Source organism: Gopherus flavomarginatus, chromosome 22 (genome assembly GCF_025201925.1).
Source record: "Gopherus flavomarginatus isolate rGopFla2 chromosome 22, rGopFla2.mat.asm, whole genome shotgun sequence".
Lineage (NCBI taxonomy): Eukaryota > Metazoa > Chordata > Testudines > Testudinidae > Gopherus > Gopherus flavomarginatus.
The window spans coordinates 1,799,460-1,815,860 of record NC_066638.1 but is presented as its reverse complement, the minus strand read 5'-3'; the positions used below and the strand labels follow the sequence as shown (position 1 = coordinate 1,815,860).

Below are 16,401 nucleotides of genomic sequence, written 5' to 3'. Positions count from 1 at the left end.
ACCTCCCACAGATTCAAAGCCCAGGCCCCAGCCCCAAAATACCAACCCCTACCACTTTGCTGATGGCTCTGCATTAACCTCGCCCCCCTTTATGATCATTTCAGTACAAATCTCCTTCTGCATAAGTGTCTACGGAACTATAAGTGATATAAGTACATATCCACCAGCCAGAGCACAGAGTGGACAGATGACTACATCCTGCTGTCACAATCAGCGCAGCTTCCATTCCAGCACACGATGCCCTGCAGTCTCTCTCCTTTGTATGTCCATCACATCCTTCCCACAGACACTGGCTGGGAGAGGCAGCAGTTTTTCAGAGGTCAGAAAAGGTTCACCAAAGATTCTCTACCAAGTTCATGCCTTTCTGCAATCCCTGCTTTGGGCCAGGATACGGGGAATTAGCACAGGAAAAGCTGTTGTGGGTCTTCCATGCCACCCAGGCTGAGTAGCCAAAAACTCAAGGCCAGGGCTTTGGAGAGGTTTAAGCAAGGGGCACAACTCCCTTCCAGAGACTGTAACATGAGAACAAAGGTGCTAAAACCCCACTTGGCCCCAGGTAACACCGGCAAGTGGCACTCAAAGCTCTGCCCACAGGAAAAGGCAGTACCATGTTCCTGATCCTGGCTAGGACACTCATCCCTGCATGTGGCCGCACTGGTTCTGAGAACAGTCAGAGCTGCTTGCCCATTACCAAGAGGTATTCCTGCAACGTCAGCAAGTGGTCACTTCTGCCCAAGATCTCTCTAGTTGTGAGTCGTGAATAGTTAGCACATAAGGAGGCTAGTTCCTGGCTCCCTTGACAGTCACCACTGTTGTGTGTATACAAGGAAGAGTAAAGGAGACAATTCTTAAGAGGCTCATGGAGCCGCATAAACATGCAGTATCTGAAAGTAGAGGAATTCAGGAAAACCTCACAGAATAAATGGAGAAGAGTGATAGAAATTCTTGAGTGGCTTAGAACAAAGAAAACATAGAAACATCTCCAGCTGCACAGCAAGACACGAGAAGAGAGACAAACGTGACTTTTATTGTTTTATATACAAATGACAGACGTTTGTATTAAAAAGAGAATCCACCCAACCTTTAAGAGCAAGACGGCTTTGAGCTCCAACCGTGCCCTGAACAAACTGGAGGGAAAGTGTTAAAATCAAAGATAAAGGAAAAGGGTGAGCCACTGTCTTCTCTACTAAGGTAAGAATTCAAGTGGATTGTTCTGCAAAATGAACAGCCTAATCAGATTTAAGGAAGAAAAATCAAAAGCCAATTTGTCAACTGTACAGTTTGCTTTAAAACCAAACAAACAAAATATCAGTATTAAAAAAATAACCTAACAGATTTATAACCTGCATGGGACACATGGAGCCACGCCCCCATTCCGGTATAAAATGAAACAACAACATCTCTCAATGGTTATTACAGACAATGGTGATGGCAGCAGCAAAACCAGCTGATTGCAGGGTGAGTGTTGCCAGCTGTGAGGGAAGAATGTCGCACTCGGGAACCAGAGACTGGTGACACCACAGCTTGGTCCTCCTGCATTTCAGGTGATTTTAAATGACACAAAGTACATGGTCCAATGTAGCCAAACAAGACTATTCCCCCCCCCACACGCTTTAGTACTTTTGAGTGAACTACTCCTATGTGCAGACACTCGGTGGGAGAGCTGCCCACTGTGCTCATTCAGTCGACTGATCTTTTTCTTAGTGTGGACTCAATGTGGGGGCCTAGATCCAGGAAGCTTCGGCACCGATGAGTCTAGTAGTCCTGCAAATAGAGGAAAGGGCAGGACATTAACATCCCCCAAAGTACAACCCTGCTCTCAGAGCTGGGAAACTCAGCTTTCACACGCAGCCACGTGACGCACACACATCACTCCTTGCAGGCAAACAGAGAGAAGAGAATTTTATTGTAGCTGAACACCCTCATCTGCACATCAAAATCTTCAACTCAGAGCTACGCCGACCAGTCACCAACAGGTTTCCATTTACTCGATTAACAATCACAGCCAGAAAGGGGTGGAACCATTTTTCTTGAGTAAAACACATGGGGCTCTGAATTGTCCCCAACACCTGGTACCAAGCAGCAGATAAATCTAGCTATGATAAACTCAGAAGGAAATTCCTCATTTCACACCAGCTAGTCCCCCACCATGAAAATATAAGAGCATAAACCATGGAGGATGCAGACTCTAGAGTGCTGGGGATTAGCCTGCAACCTCAGAGTATAGACTAACAATAAAAACAGTGACACAGCAGGACTGATACTTACAGCTCGTGGCTTTTTGTTTAACTTGAGATCAATCCTGTGATGGGAAAGATAAAAGAAATGTCCATTTCAATACATTACACTTCAACAGGGGTTCCGAGAACCAGCTACAGCATATGGCACAGGCTACAACAAAGGCTATTTGGTTAATTCAACCCACGTTCTCCAAATTGGCCGAGCCAAATCATTGTCCCAACATTACTGGGCAAGGACCAACAACATCAATGAGAGCAGACTCTTTACACCTTGCCAAAATGCATAATCCACCCACTCAATCACAGAAACAGTTATCAAAGGTTCATAATAAAATCACAGAGAAGTTATGCAGCGTGCAACAATGGGATTAAAATGCATGCTCTATGTTAATTTGTTAGAGATAGGTGTAACTATGCCACAGGCAATTATTCAGACATAGTGGTAATAGTTACTTACTTGAAATATACAGAGAGAGAGAGAGGATTTTGAGACAACAGGTATTATAAAATCAAGGGGATTGGCTTTATTACATTTCTCCAGAGGGAGATATCCAAATTTACGCCACTAATCTCTTTAGGAAGCAAAGCCAGAAATCAGTTTTTAACTATTTATTAAGATAAAGTTTCTCTACTTAAAAACGAAATAAAGAGGCAGAAGAGTAAAGTTGATTGAATTTTGCTGAAGTTATTAAATGAAATGTTACCTCCATCATGTTTTTCTGTTTTTTTAAAAAACCTTCCCAGCCTAACCTAATATACATACCTACAATTAAACAGATAAACTACGGGTTAGAAAGGTCTCAGAAAGGCACATCGGTGTCTACACACTAACAAGACAGCACAAGTACTAATTCAAGTCAAACTTACTCAAAGTCATAATCAAACATGCCAGGCGGGCTGAGGGGCAGCATTTGAAAGGAAGAAAGCAATAGCCATTAATATACTAATGAATTCAATAAATAGGTTGATTAGCCACCCTAGCGAGAGTATTGAAAAAAATAAAGCCAATGTCCAAATGCCATAAAGTTCTTATTTTATATAGAATATGTTATTTATTTATTTACCAGAATTTGGCACAAAAAAGCACTCCGGACTTGGCAGTGCACAGCCCCCCTCCCCAAGTGGATTGCTGGGAAATGAGATGTTAAACAGAGGAAGAGTGGTTTATAGAAGGTATTTTTATATGCAGAGAAGGAAGCCATCAGCTATTTGGAGTTGCGCGTTAGCTCCCAGACAGAGACAGAACTTTCTATGCACGCCAAGACAACCAAGTGTGCATTCAGAAAGCAAAGGCTCTCTCCAGATTCTTAGGGCAGAAGCAAAGAAGTTGGTTCAGGCAGCTAGATGGAGGCTGTCATAGAAATATCTAGCAATTCTGCATTCAAATACGGTTGCATGCACATGAGCGCACGCGCACACACACACACTCACACTTTTCACTTATAAACCTAAAAAGAAAACATTGTGAATTGCCTGAATCTAGTTACCAAACAGTTACACTCCCATCAGCGGACTCTAGCATCCACATCCACCCACGCACACCCACCATGGTGCTCTGTTTCCAGAGAGCTCCTCCTGGAAGCCACCAACTGTGTTTGTTAGAAAGAGGGAAGTTAATACCATTGAAATGTCATGTTAAGCCCTAACGTAGTAGCCTCATTGCAACTGAACTTCTAAGAGGAAGCAGCATTCCTGTTGAATGTGAGATAGTCCTCAGCTGATGCAAGTAGCTGAATATGGGGCGTTTTGGTAGGTAATGGTATCTCTGGCACTTGCACAGCAGAGCGGAACTAAGGGCCCCACGAGCAATGGCCAGCACCTTTCACCTGGTTCACAGTGTACAGATGCCAGACATGAGAGCTGGATATTGAGCCACGCCGGACCAGCACTGCTAGCAGCGCTAGTGAGGTGTAACATAGGAAAGCTTGGACTACTTTTGCAAGCAGTGTCAACCATGCCTGAAGACAGTCCATTCCAGTGGCCCCCAATGCTTCAGTCAGCACTCGGCTTATGCAAACAACTGGGAGAGCCTTGAATCAGGATTTGCAGAGGGCAGCCCCAGTGACAGACTTTCAAGATTTCTTGTACAATACTTTAAGCTCAGGACAGTCAGGAGAAATGGGCAAACTGGCAGGTGTCTGTTTCCGAAGAGCATTTCCCACTATATGTCATTTCAAAGCACCTAGAGTTACATTATTAATTTCTGACGACTAGCTTCATGTTCCTGGTTGGTGCCTGGAAATTCTCCTTTGCTGGAAGGATTTGAGGAAGTAGTTAGTAAGAACAGTCAGTTTTAATGTCACAGAGCTGTATCAAATACACTTAGTCTTGTCAGATTCAGTAACTGGCCACACTAAGGCATTTTAGAACAACAGTCAATTAATTGTAAGTGACTTTGTATTACACCTCTACCTCGATATAACGCTGTCCTCGGGAGCCAAAAAATTTTACCGCGTTATAGGTGAAACCACATTATATCGAACTTGCTTTGATCCACCAGAGTGCGCAGCCCAGCCCTGCCCCCCCGGAGCACTGCTTTACCGCGTTATATCTGAATTTGTGTTATATCGGGGTGGAGGTCTATTTAGATTTCTCTCTCTGCTTTACATTCTAGGATCATATGAACTGCCATACCAGATCAGATCAGGCTTCCATCTTGTTCAATGTCCTGCTTCCAACAGTAGTCAGAATCAGCTGCTTCAGAGGAAGGTACAAGAAACCCCATAACAGAATAACTGGCCCAGAGGGGGAGTTTCTTCCTAACGCCTGTCGCTAGTGGTTGGCTTATGCTCTGAAGCATGAAGGTTTATAAAGCTTTTATCAGTGTGTCAATGTAACTGTGAACTTTCTCATAGCAGTAAGCATTTACGGGGGCAATCTGCATCCTACTAAGCCTTGGTCTCAAAGATATCTCATAGATGTGAGTTCCACAGGTCAAGTATGCTTTGTTTCAAAACTAGTTCCTTCGGGCAGTTTTAAATGTGCTGTCTATTAGTTTTACAGGATGTTCCTTTCCTCTTATATTGTGAGAAACTTATAATGTTATTTATCTCTTCATATAACACAAGAACCAGTGGTCACTCAATTAAATTAATAGGCAGCAGGTTTAAAACAAACACGTGGAACTCATTGCCAGAAGATGCTGTGAAGCCAAAAGTATAAATAAGTTCATGGAGGATAGGTCCATACTTTGCTATTAGCCAAGATGATCAGGAATGCAACCCTACACTCTGGGTGTCCCTAAATCTCTGACTATCAGAAACTGGGACTGGACAACAGGGATGGATCACTCGATAATTGCCCTGTTCTGTCCATTCCTTCTGAAGCATCAGACACCAGGTCACTGTTAGAAGACAGCACACTGGGCTAGATGGATCATTAGCTCTGATCCAGTATGGCCAGCCTCATGTTCTTAAATTATTGTTACTTCGGAAATTGTTTCTAGCTACCTACAGGAAAATCCAAAAGTCTTTCTAAACTACTTCATGATTTCTAGCTCATGAGGAACTAAAAGGAGATATAAGTGAGCAAACATTTTTAAATGTTAAGATTATAACAGGAAGGAAATCCTGGATCTAAGAACTAAAGAGACACTGACACCACAAAACCCAGTCAACTTCAAAAAGTGAGTTACAAGTATTCAGTGTAGTACTCAGGCAAAATACCTGCCCATAACCCAGCAATTCCCAAACTGTGGGTTGTGACCCCAAATGGGATTGCGCCACCAGCAGATGGGGCAGCAGCGATCCCTAGTGTGCGGAAGATGTCATTTTGCTCTGCAGTGTGTCCTCACATGTATGGCGCACGCGAGGTCATGAAGCCTGAAGGACACCATTTTGCTCTACAAAATGGCATCCTCCGCACAGAGTGACTTTGCATGCACCATACGTATGAGATCACACTGTGCGGAGGACGCCATTTTGTAGAGAAAAATGGCATTATCCATGTGGTGTGACCTCACACATACGATCTCTAATAGGCTATCTCTAAAGCCACCTATTTCAGAATTGGCCACCTAAGGGCAACCAAGTGAAGGCTGTGAGATCTTTACTACTTCTTACATGGTTGTGAGGCCAGCTTCCTTCCAACTGCATTCAAATGAACATGAAAAGCAAGGCAGCTCCAGAACACCACATAGAATAAAGGCTCAATCTGGAGCCAAATTACAACAGAAATGGCTTGGAATCAAAAGTTTGGATGAAAATATCCAGGATTTCCAGGACTTTTATAATCACTGGATTCTCAAAACACTTCCTGATCCTCGTCCCCAAACAGATATGCCAATGTCCCTACCTCACTCAGTTCCAGAGAACAAGATGCAGGCATCAAGGAGACTGGATTGTAACCTCTTCCCTTGGGAGCGAGGCCAGTATTATTCTGCTTTACAGACTGAGAAATTGAAATGGCACAGAAAAGGGAGGGGTCCTGTCCCAAGGCCATGCAGGTATCTTATCAGAGCTGGGATTAGAAATTAGGAGCTCTTGCCATCCAGTACCCTGCTCAGTCCACTAGCCCAACTGTTTCTAAATGCCTCCCACTCTTGTCCCTCCTGGAGATTATGGGAGGGGGGCCAGATAGGTTGTCTGATATCACCCAATGAATGTAATAAATTTGATTTAGTGACTTGCAGGTTAGCATGAAGAGAGAAATCAGATTGTCATTTGAGCTTAATGACCCCAACTAACCAGTGGTCTGAACTGCTCATTGCTCTAATACATTTGGCTACTTTCAGGCAATAAAGCCATTTTGGCAACAACCAGCTGTTCAGAGGACGTGGTGAGTGCAGCTGGCCCCACTAACCTGTGTCGATTTTTGTTCTTCCGTTTTTTGTGGCTGCTGTGGTGACTCCCCGAGGAGGTGGAAGAAGCCGCTTTCTGGGGTTTCACTCCCTGCACAGACCCATCCAGCTCTTCAGTATCCTCCTGGTTGGGCTCATTCTCCTGATTGTGAAAGTCTGGAGAAGTATCACTCTCTGTCCCACTACCTGGCTCGCCTAGAACACAACAAACCCAGAAGAGCACAGCTGTTACTTTCCAGCAGTTCAGCTCTGGTGAATCCCTTCGCACTAACAATAAGAAAGCGCTGAAGCCAAATCCTGAGTAGAGCAGCAAACCGCATATGGAAGCCACATGGAGGGAAGCTTAAAGTCTTCAGTATATAGCACAGAAAAAGGTCACTAAGCGTGACTAAGCAGCATTTCCTCAGTGTGGCAAGTTACCCCCTTAGAAACTGATGCATGCTAGAATCAAATCCAATTAAATCAACACCTGATTCAGGAACAACCCCAGTAAAAATGTATTTACTGCATAATTTAGTATTTCTATAGTATATGCCACACAATGCCCTTAAGCACCCAAGAAACGAAGCCATAAGAGCAAAAATTCTCAGCCCCAAAGGCAGAAAGCTGGCACTGCACCTAGTTGTGCCAACAATCCATTTTATTGTGGATTAAAAGTTAGTGCATGTAAAACTCAACCTCTGCATCAAAGCCGAACAGTTAGAGGCTGTGCTAACTCAGGAGGGAAGATGTAAACTTGTGTGAACCTTGTGACAGATGCCAGGAGTTCTGTGCGGAAAGCACTGAGATCCACTGACAATTACTTACCATTTAATGGCAGGGGAAAAAAAGTGCCAGAGCTCCAACCCCCAGAGCCTCATCTCCTAAAAATATCAAACCCACTTCACTTGCAGACAGCAACTCAAGCAGCCACAAAAGATAATGCCATTGCTAAAAGAAAGGTCTACATTTTAATTTTAATGTCTACACTTGTAAGAGTACAATGTGACCTTTTTTAGAGCAACACAATTGCTGAGGTGTGAAAAGAAACACACCTAACTGACAGGGAATCACAAGGACTAGTAAAACAGTGCTGGAAGGGGAACTCTCTAACAGGACCATAATTACCCTCGGTCACGCATGTGGTAAGGGGAGAAGCATAGGCGCTGACTCCATGGGTGCTTCAGGGCTGGAGCACCCACGGAAAAAAAATTAGCAGATGCTTAGCACCCATCAGCAGCCAAACGCCCCCTCCCCACTCAACACCTGCCTGCAGGCAGCCCGCACTGATCAACTCCTCCCTCTCCCTCCCCATGCCTCCTGCACGCTGAGGAACAGCTCCGTGGTGTGCAGGAGGTGGAGGGAGGAGAGGGGGTGGGGCGTGCTCAGGGGAGGGGGCGGAAAGAGGCGGGGAAGGGGCAGAGGTAGGGTTTTGGGGGAAGGGGTGGAGTTGAGCACCCCCAAGGAAAATTAGAAGCCGGTGCCTGTGGGTGAAGAGAACTGACACGTGACCTAATTCCTCAGGAAGCAGTTTGCTTCATTCCAAGTTAGTCAGATGGTGAGAGGAAAGAAGAAATAGCTTACGCTTTTCAATGAGCTGGTCCTGAACACCGGCCAATGCACTGACTGCCTAGAAAATCAGAAGGCGCATTAATAAAGACAGATTCCCATTTTTTATTTTTTTCAAGCTCTCAAAAACATGCAAGGCCCCTCACAGAACAAGAGGTGGTTCTTTGGTCTCTGCTCCAAAGAACTTGCAGTCTTAACTCAGCATGTCATGACAGGAGGGCATTAAAGCCAAAAAGGAAGAGGAGGGAGAATGACAATGAGGACAGGAATAGGATTGTGAGGCCCAGAAGTTTCTTGATTGGTCTGTCACCCACTCCCTCCTCTCAGAGGCATTTGGGCATTGTGGCAGGTGTGAATTTTATGGGAGTGTGGAAGAAAGCTTGGAGATGCTTGTGAGTGAAAACAGATCAATATAGCCATTGAAAGGGCACAAACTATGCCCAGGGGACTAGTCCTAAGAACAAGGAGAGATCAGCCACTCCAGGGTTTCCTCTCAATGAGGCCAAAGACAACAGAATAAACAGGCTATTATCCCCCTGTGAACAACTGAAGGAAACTCCATGAAGAACAATTCAGCACAACCTGGAAGAAAGGAGAAGAGTGAGAAATGACAGAGGGTACAGCACACAATATATGATCTGTCAGCTCAGATTTGTCCATCCCAATGTTCATGGGCAAAGGCCAGGCAGTTTTGCCCAGGAAGCTCAGGACTTAAGTTGGCATTGCATGCTGTCAGGTCGCAAGCACTGTACTCACTGCTGCTGAGGTGACCGAAGATTTGCTGAAGAGTCGTTCAGCTTCTTTAAATTTCCGGTTCCTTCGGTCGTTTTTGCTGTTCGAGTTTCTGAAATACACAGCATAGTGTAATTGCAAATACTCAGTCACCATGTCAGATGGTGTTCTGTTCCCTTACCTACCTACACAAGGCATACCCTGCAGGTTAGGACAAGGCAGGACAGACACTGCAGCGCAAGGACACTGCACAAAAGTCCCTAGTGGACCAGCCACTAATCCCTGGGAATGCCCTGCACTCATGTCTTTACTGTTATCTGAAGAGAAATCATGACTGCTACATGCTGTGTCCCCTGAAAACATATGGAGACTTGGGGAATTCCACAAATCCCCAGTACCCATATGGCTCCCGTTGGTGCCGGGAAGAGGGGATTTAGATACAAGTGCACAGAGAAGTTTCACTGGCTGATGTCGTTTCAACTGGTCCACAAACAAGGTATCTTAAGAGAAACAATGCCCTGTGTATTCGCTAACCTCAGGGATCATCCCAATCTATTGTGTTTTTGTTTTGTTTTTTAAGTTCTGCTTATCAAAGCTGTTTAGAAGCCAGAACCTCAGGACTGGGATGGAAACATATTACAAAAAGAAAAGCCCAATTGTTACATGCCAGAGTGAAACTACTATCCCCTGAACCAGGGCACCCAGAAAAGTCACTTCTCTTCACTCACTTCTGGTTTGTCAGGTAGCGGTCCCAGCCACGGATGATGTTGCCGTACATCTGGGTGTCCTCTAAGTAGCTGCCCTCAAAAGCATAGATCTGCCTCTCCAAATTCGCTAGGGTCTCCTGGTATAAGAAGCACAGAACAAAACAAGAAGAGGCTAATGCCAGCATATCCCCAAAGCTGGTCAATGACAAAGGGGTACCGTAGCTGGCTATAGCCACGGGACTCCCAGGAGTCTGCAGAGGCTGTGAGAGCTCTGGATGTGGGTCAGCTCCCCCAGATTTCGCAGTTTACGCCTGCTGCAAGGGAGCAGGCAGGGAGGGGTGGGAACAGATGGAAAAGGGGGAGGGGAGAGGATGCAAGAGATGACTGTGGATTTGTGCCTGTTGCCATGGAAACGGTACCCCCCCATACCGCTACTCTCCAATGTGCTTTCTATATCCCTCCCCCTTTTCCCAATCCCACCCCCTCGATTCCCCAATCCTCAATGCACCCAAGACCCGGTGCACCCCACCCCCCACCCCAATCCTCACTGCCCCCCCAAGACCCGGTGCACCCCACCCCCCACCCCAATCCTCACTGCCCCCCCAAGACCCGGTGCACCCTAATTCTCACTGCACCCCATCCCCCACCCCGACCCTCACTGCCCCCCCGAGCCCATGCACCCTAATTCTCACTGCCCCCCATCCCCCACCCCGACCCTCACTGCCCCCCCGAGCCCATGCACCCTAATTCTCACTGCCCCCCATCCCCCACCCCGACCCTCATTGCCCCCCCAGCCCGTGCGCCCCGGTGCTCTCTAGCCCCATTCCCCAGAGTCCCCCTCGCCCCACGGCGGGGCTGCGGACCCAGCTGGACGCGGGGCGCTGCCGGGAGGGCGGGGGGGCAGCGCGGCCTAGCCGCCCCCCGGCCCGCGGCCTCTCGTAGCGCGGGCGGCGGCGGGGCGGGAGGGGGCCGCCGCGCTCCCTGCCCCTCACCGCCAGCTCCTGCTTGCGCTTCACCAGCTCGGCCAGCTCCCGGCGCGTGTCGGGGATCTGGGGGGGGCCCCCGGCCTTGGTGTGCAGCGCCGCCATGATGGGCTGCGGCCTGCGGCGGGGCGGGAGCCGCGCCGGGAGGAGGGGGCCGCAGCCGGGCTGCGCTGCCGGCCTGGGCCGCCGGGGGCAGCGCTGAGACCCGCCCGCCCGCATGGGCCCTGGCCCGGGTCCCGCGCACCGGGGCCCCCTCGCACCGGCCCCCCCACTGAGCCCCCCCCCCGGAACCGCCCCCCGGAGCCCCATGCACCCCGCACCGAGCCCCCCCGGGACCCCCCTTGCACTGACCCCCCGTCCAGCCAGCACCGAGACCCCCCAGTACCGCCATCCACCCCGCACAGAGCCACCCCCCGGGACCCTCCATACTGAGCCCCATCGACCCCGGGACCCCCTTTGCACCGACCCAACCCCGCACCGAGTCTCCCGCCCCTGGACCTCCATCCACCCCGCACCGAGCCCCCCCCGGAACCGCCCCCCGGAGCCCCATGCACCCCGCACCGAGCCCCCCCGCGACCCCCATCCACCCCGCACCGAGCCCCCCCCGGAACCGCCCCCCGGAGCCCCATGCACCCCGCACCGAGCCCCCCCGCGACCCCCATCCACCCCGCACCGAGCCCCCCCCGGAACCGCCCCCTGGAGCCCCACTCACCCCGCACCGAGCCCCCCCGCGACCCCCATCCACCCCGCACCGAGCCCCCCCCGGAACCGCCCCCTGGAGCCCCATGCACCCCGCACCGAGCCCCCCCGGGACCTCGCTTGCACTGACCCCCCGTCCACCCAGCACCGAGACCCCCCAGTACCGCCATCCACCCCGCACAGAGCCACCCCCGGAACCGCCCCCTGGAGCCCCATGCACCCCGCACCGAGCCCCCCCGCGACCCCCGTCCACCCCGCACCGAGCCCCCCCCGGAACCGCCCCCCGGAGCCCCATGCACCCCGCACCGAGCCCCCCCGCGACCCCCGTCCACCCAGCACCGAGACCCCCCACTACCGCCATCCACCCCGCACAGAGCCACCCCCCGGGACCCTCCATACTGAGCCCCATCGACCCCGGGACCCCCTTTGCACCGACCCAACCCCGCACTGAGTCTCCCGCCCCTGGACCTCCATCCACCCTGCACGGAGCTCCTCTGGAACCCCCCTTCACCGACCCCCCCATTCACCCTGCACCAAGCCCCCCGCACCAAGAACCCTGATATCCCCATCCACCCTGCACCAACACTCCCTGGGACCACCCCACACTGAGGACCCCAATATTCCCACCCACCCTGCAATGACCCCCCCTCTGGACTGAGAATCCCAATATCCCCACCCATGCTGCACTGACCCCCCCCCCCAGGACCACCTCACACCAACCCCCTGGGATCCCCTGTACTGAGCCCCCCCTGCACCCCAAGCTCCCCCAGGACACCTATCCACCCTGTGCCAAGACCCCCACCCTAGAACCACCCCACACCAAGAACCCCGATATCCCCATCCACCCTGAACCAAGCCCCCCACCCCGGGACCCCTCCACATTGAGCCCCCCAACCCAAGACCCCCCCTTCACACTGCATTGATCCCCCCTGGAAGCCCTCTGCACCGAGACCCACCCCCCATCTCCGTCCACCCCGTACTGAGCACCCAGAGCCTTCCCCAGCCACTCTGCACTGAGTCCCCGACGACATCCCTGTTCACCCTGCAACCAGAGCCCCTACCCCCACTTACATCCGTCCAGTTTCCCACCCCCAGGACCCCCATCCACCCTGCACTGAGCCCTCTATGGCACCTCATTCACCCTGCATCCAGAGCCACCTAGCACCTTGCACCTCAGCCATGCCCCCCACTCCCATCCACCCTGTATGCAGAACCCTCCCCAGCCCCTGGCACCCTCATCCCCCCTGCACCAGAGCCCCCCACCCAATACCTGGCACTGCCACCAGGGATCCCCTCCCCAGCCCCTGGCACCTTCATCCCCCCTGCACCAGAGCCCCCCACCCAATACCTGGCACTGCCACCAGGGATCCCCTCCCCAGCCCCTGGCACCCTCATCCCCCCTGCACCAGAGCCCCCCACCCAATACCTGGCACTGCCACCAGGGATCCCCTCCCCAGCCTCTGGCACCTTCATCCCCCCTGCACCAGAGCCCCCCACCCAATACCTGGCACTGCCACCAGGGATCCCCTCCCCAGCCTCTGGCACCCTCATCCCCCCTGCACCAGAGCCCCCCACCCAATACCTGGCACTGCCACCAGGGATCCCCTCCCCAGCCCCTGGCACCTTCATCCCCCCTGCACCAGAGTCCCCCACCCAATACCTGGCACTGCCACCAGGGATCCCTTCCCCAGCCCCTGGCACCTTCATCCCCCCTGCACCAGAGCCCCCCACCCAATACCTGGCACTGCCACCAGGGATCCCCTCCCCAGCCCCTGGCACCTTCATCCCCCCTGCACCAGAGCCCCCCACCCAATACCTGGCACTGCCACCAGGGATCCCTTCCCCAGCCCCTGGCACCTTCATCCCCCCTGCACCAGAGCCCCCCACCCAATACCTGGCACTGCCACCAGGGATCCCCTCCCCAGCCCCTGGCACCTTCATCCCCCCTGCACCAGAGCCCCCCACCCAATACCTGGCACTGCCACCAGGGATCCCTTCCCCAGCCCCTGGCACCTTCATCCCCCCTGCACCAGAGCCCCCCACCCAATACCTGGCACTGCCACCAGGGATCCCCTCCCCAGCCCCTGGCACCTTCATCCCCCCTGCACCAGAGCCCCCCACCCAATACCTGGCACTGCCACCAGGGATCCCCTCCCCAGCCCCTGCACCCTCATCCCCCCTGCACCAGAGCCCCCCACCCAGTACCTGGCACTGCCACCAGGGATCCCCTCCCCAGCCCCTGGCACCCTCATCCCCCCTGCACCAGAGCCCCCCACCCAATACCTGGCACTGCCACCAAGGATCCCCTCCCCAGCCCCTGGCACTCTCATCCCCCCTCCACCAGAGCCCCCCACCCAATACCTGGCACTGCCATCAGGGATCCCCTCCCCAGCCTCTGGCACCCTCATCCAGCCTATACCCAGAGAAGCACTAAAACCTGCCACCCCATACTCTGTTCCACACAACAGCCCATCCACCCCTTACTATGCATTTTGAATTAGAGGAACTTCTGTATTTTCACTACTTAATACTTTCCTAACAGAAAGAGTTTTCATTACCCTAGTCAACACTTGCTGTTCTCTGGAGTCAGGTTAATCTCTTACAGTGACCTTACTGTAATCTTATCAATTGTTCTCCAAATAAGCTTGTCTTTAATTAGCCCTGGTTGCTAACTACGCAAACCTCATATTACTTTGTTTTGCTTCTCTAGCGAAACGATCAGTTAAGTATCTTGTAAAGAAAACGAACCTCCCAAGGGGCATTGTTGGGTAGGTCAGAATTTATTGAGATTTTTGAGTGAGTGTGTCTGGATGTTTGTAATGTCCTTCCTTGTCCCCTTGGAACATACTGTAGCTTGTTAATGGCTCTGCTCCTGCTACACACAGGGTACGTCTATACTACCCACTGGATCAGCGGGTAGGAATCAATCTATCGGGGATTGATTTATCATGGCTCATCTGGATGCGATAAATCGATCAGTGAATTGATGCCCGTCCTCAGCCTCGGCAGGAGTAAGCAGCGTCGGAGGAGCCGCAGCAGTCGACACCCCGCCGTGAGGACAGCCAGGTAAGTCGAATTAAGATACTTCAGGTAGCTAAAGTTGCGTATCTTAGATTGACAACCCCCTCCCCCAGAGTGTAGACCAGCCCACAGCAGTGTGCTCTTCCCTCTCTGATTTCTATGCATTACCACTTACTTTCCAGAAGATTTAGAAATAGTAAAGCTACATCCAACACGTGGCTTCATTTGCTCCACTTTTGCTGAAGATTCAAGTTACTGACACCAACTAATAAGCATGTGACACACAGGAGTGCCAGTAAGGCCCTGTCTGCACTGAGAAGTTGTACTGCTCTAGCTATATTGGGATAATTAAAGCAGTACATGCCTCTAGTGTGCATGCAGTTAGGTGACTGGAAAGCTGTGCTAGCCCCATATAGCTAGTCCTGTATAGGACAGGGAATAAGCTATACTGGTGTAACTGCATCCACAGTTTGTAGCCATGTTAGTCTGGATCTGTAAAAAGCGACAAGAGTCCTGTGGCACCTTATATACTAACAGACGTATTGGAGCATGAGCTTTCGTGGGTGAATACCCACTTCATTAGTATATCTGTATCAGTTAAAATAAATTAAAACAAATATCAACTCCCCCCCCCCACCCTACATAGTTACATTACAACTATCAGTGTAGACAGGCCTATGGCAATGACTTATTTCATAGCTTGTCATGTAACATGGATCAGGGTTATTAAAGTTTCTCTCTCAGCAATAGTCAGATATCCAATGGGTCCACTAATTAACAGCATGTCTCTCATTTGTTCTCTTTGTAACCTCTACAGCTGCCCAGCTGATCCCAGCTTCCTCAACGCCCCTCCCCCCGGCCATTGATCTGGGAAGGAAACACAAAGAAGTCAGCCAATTAATGATGGCTAGATTAAAGGGTATATGAAGAAAGGCTTTAATATAAGAAATGGAAAAACTATATTGATGTGTTCCCTTCCCCTGCAGTACTGCAGTATTAATAAGTACAGTAATATCCGTGCACTGGCACCTTTGTTAAAAAACACATTCACCATACCATTTAAAGCAGGGTCTGATGAAATTCTAGAATTTTAATTTAAAATGGATTTTATACATTTGACTTGATACAAACTTAAGATACTTTTGAATATACTGTATGCTAAATACTGTGCCATTTATAACGAAGTGTAGACACAACTATTCAAGAAAGATACAACTGGTATATTTCCACATACTATAGTAAAACAAAGGTTTCCCAAAAGGTAAAACCCAGTTCCAAATGGAAAGATGTCACAAAACGTAAACCTCTGTGATGCTTAGCAAATGGCAGCTAGCTTGAACTGCCTTAAGGTATTTTTTAAAGATGCAGGCTTTTAAAACATTTAAGGAAAATTAAAAACAGATTGGAACCAATACTTCAATCACTAACAGTAAAACATTACATTGCATTGGTAGTCACTGGGCTGGCACATGCCCACATTGGGGCAAGCTAGTTACCAGGAAAAGCAGGACAGAGTGATGGAAAGAAATACTGAGTAAAATTCTAAAATTGTCCAAGCAGGTCAATTTATGGGCCCAATCCTGCAAACACTTAAGCACATCAGTTGCATATTAATAGTCTTAACTTTACATACATGCATATCTGTAGGCATCCTAAGTGTTTTCATGGCCTGA

The 16,401-nt window shown here is 50.4% G+C and overlaps 1 protein-coding gene across 4 annotated transcripts; it reads right to left on the bottom strand.

The window, feature by feature from the left end:
• Positions 1 to 1,007: 1,007 nt before the first annotated feature.
• On the bottom strand, positions 1,008 to 11,164 carry MEAF6 (MYST/Esa1 associated factor 6). 4 transcript variants are annotated; one of them, XR_007770856.1, is made up of 9 exons: positions 11,018 to 11,164; positions 10,047 to 10,162; positions 9,343 to 9,430; positions 8,602 to 8,647; positions 7,041 to 7,233; positions 3,787 to 3,829; positions 2,945 to 3,003; positions 2,269 to 2,302; positions 1,008 to 1,764 (listed from the first exon to the last, which is right to left on the bottom strand). XR_007770856.1 is itself a non-coding variant. In XM_050932150.1 (8 exons), exons 1-8 carry the CDS (start codon positions 11,111 to 11,113, stop codon positions 1,756 to 1,758), a joined length of 612 nt encoding a protein of 203 aa, XP_050788107.1. In that variant the 5' UTR covers positions 11,114 to 11,164; the 3' UTR covers positions 1,008 to 1,755. The 4 variants fall into 4 exon arrangements, 3 of the variants coding, with proteins under 3 accessions (XP_050788107.1, XP_050788108.1, XP_050788109.1); XM_050932150.1 differs by lacking the exons at positions 2,945 to 3,003; positions 3,787 to 3,829 and adding an exon at positions 3,108 to 3,137; XM_050932151.1 differs by lacking the exons at positions 2,945 to 3,003; positions 3,787 to 3,829 and having other exon boundaries at positions 11,018 to 11,163.
• Between the last annotated feature and the right edge of the window lie 5,237 nt (positions 11,165 to 16,401).

Bases quoted from the DNA above. Each gene is read 5' to 3' on its own strand.
- MEAF6 (XM_050932150.1), bottom strand. From the start codon at position 11,113: ATGGCGGCGCTGCACACCAAGGCCGGGGGCCCCCCCCAGATCCCCGAC. The intron at 10,163-11,017 runs GTGAGGGGCAGG...TTCTTATACCAG, and splicing joins AGCGCAAGCAGGAGCTGGCG to GAGACCCTAGCGAATTTGGA. The intron at 9,431-10,046 runs GTGAGTGAAGAG...TGTGTATTTCAG, and splicing joins CGCTACCTGACAAACCAGAA to AAACTCGAACAGCAAAAACG.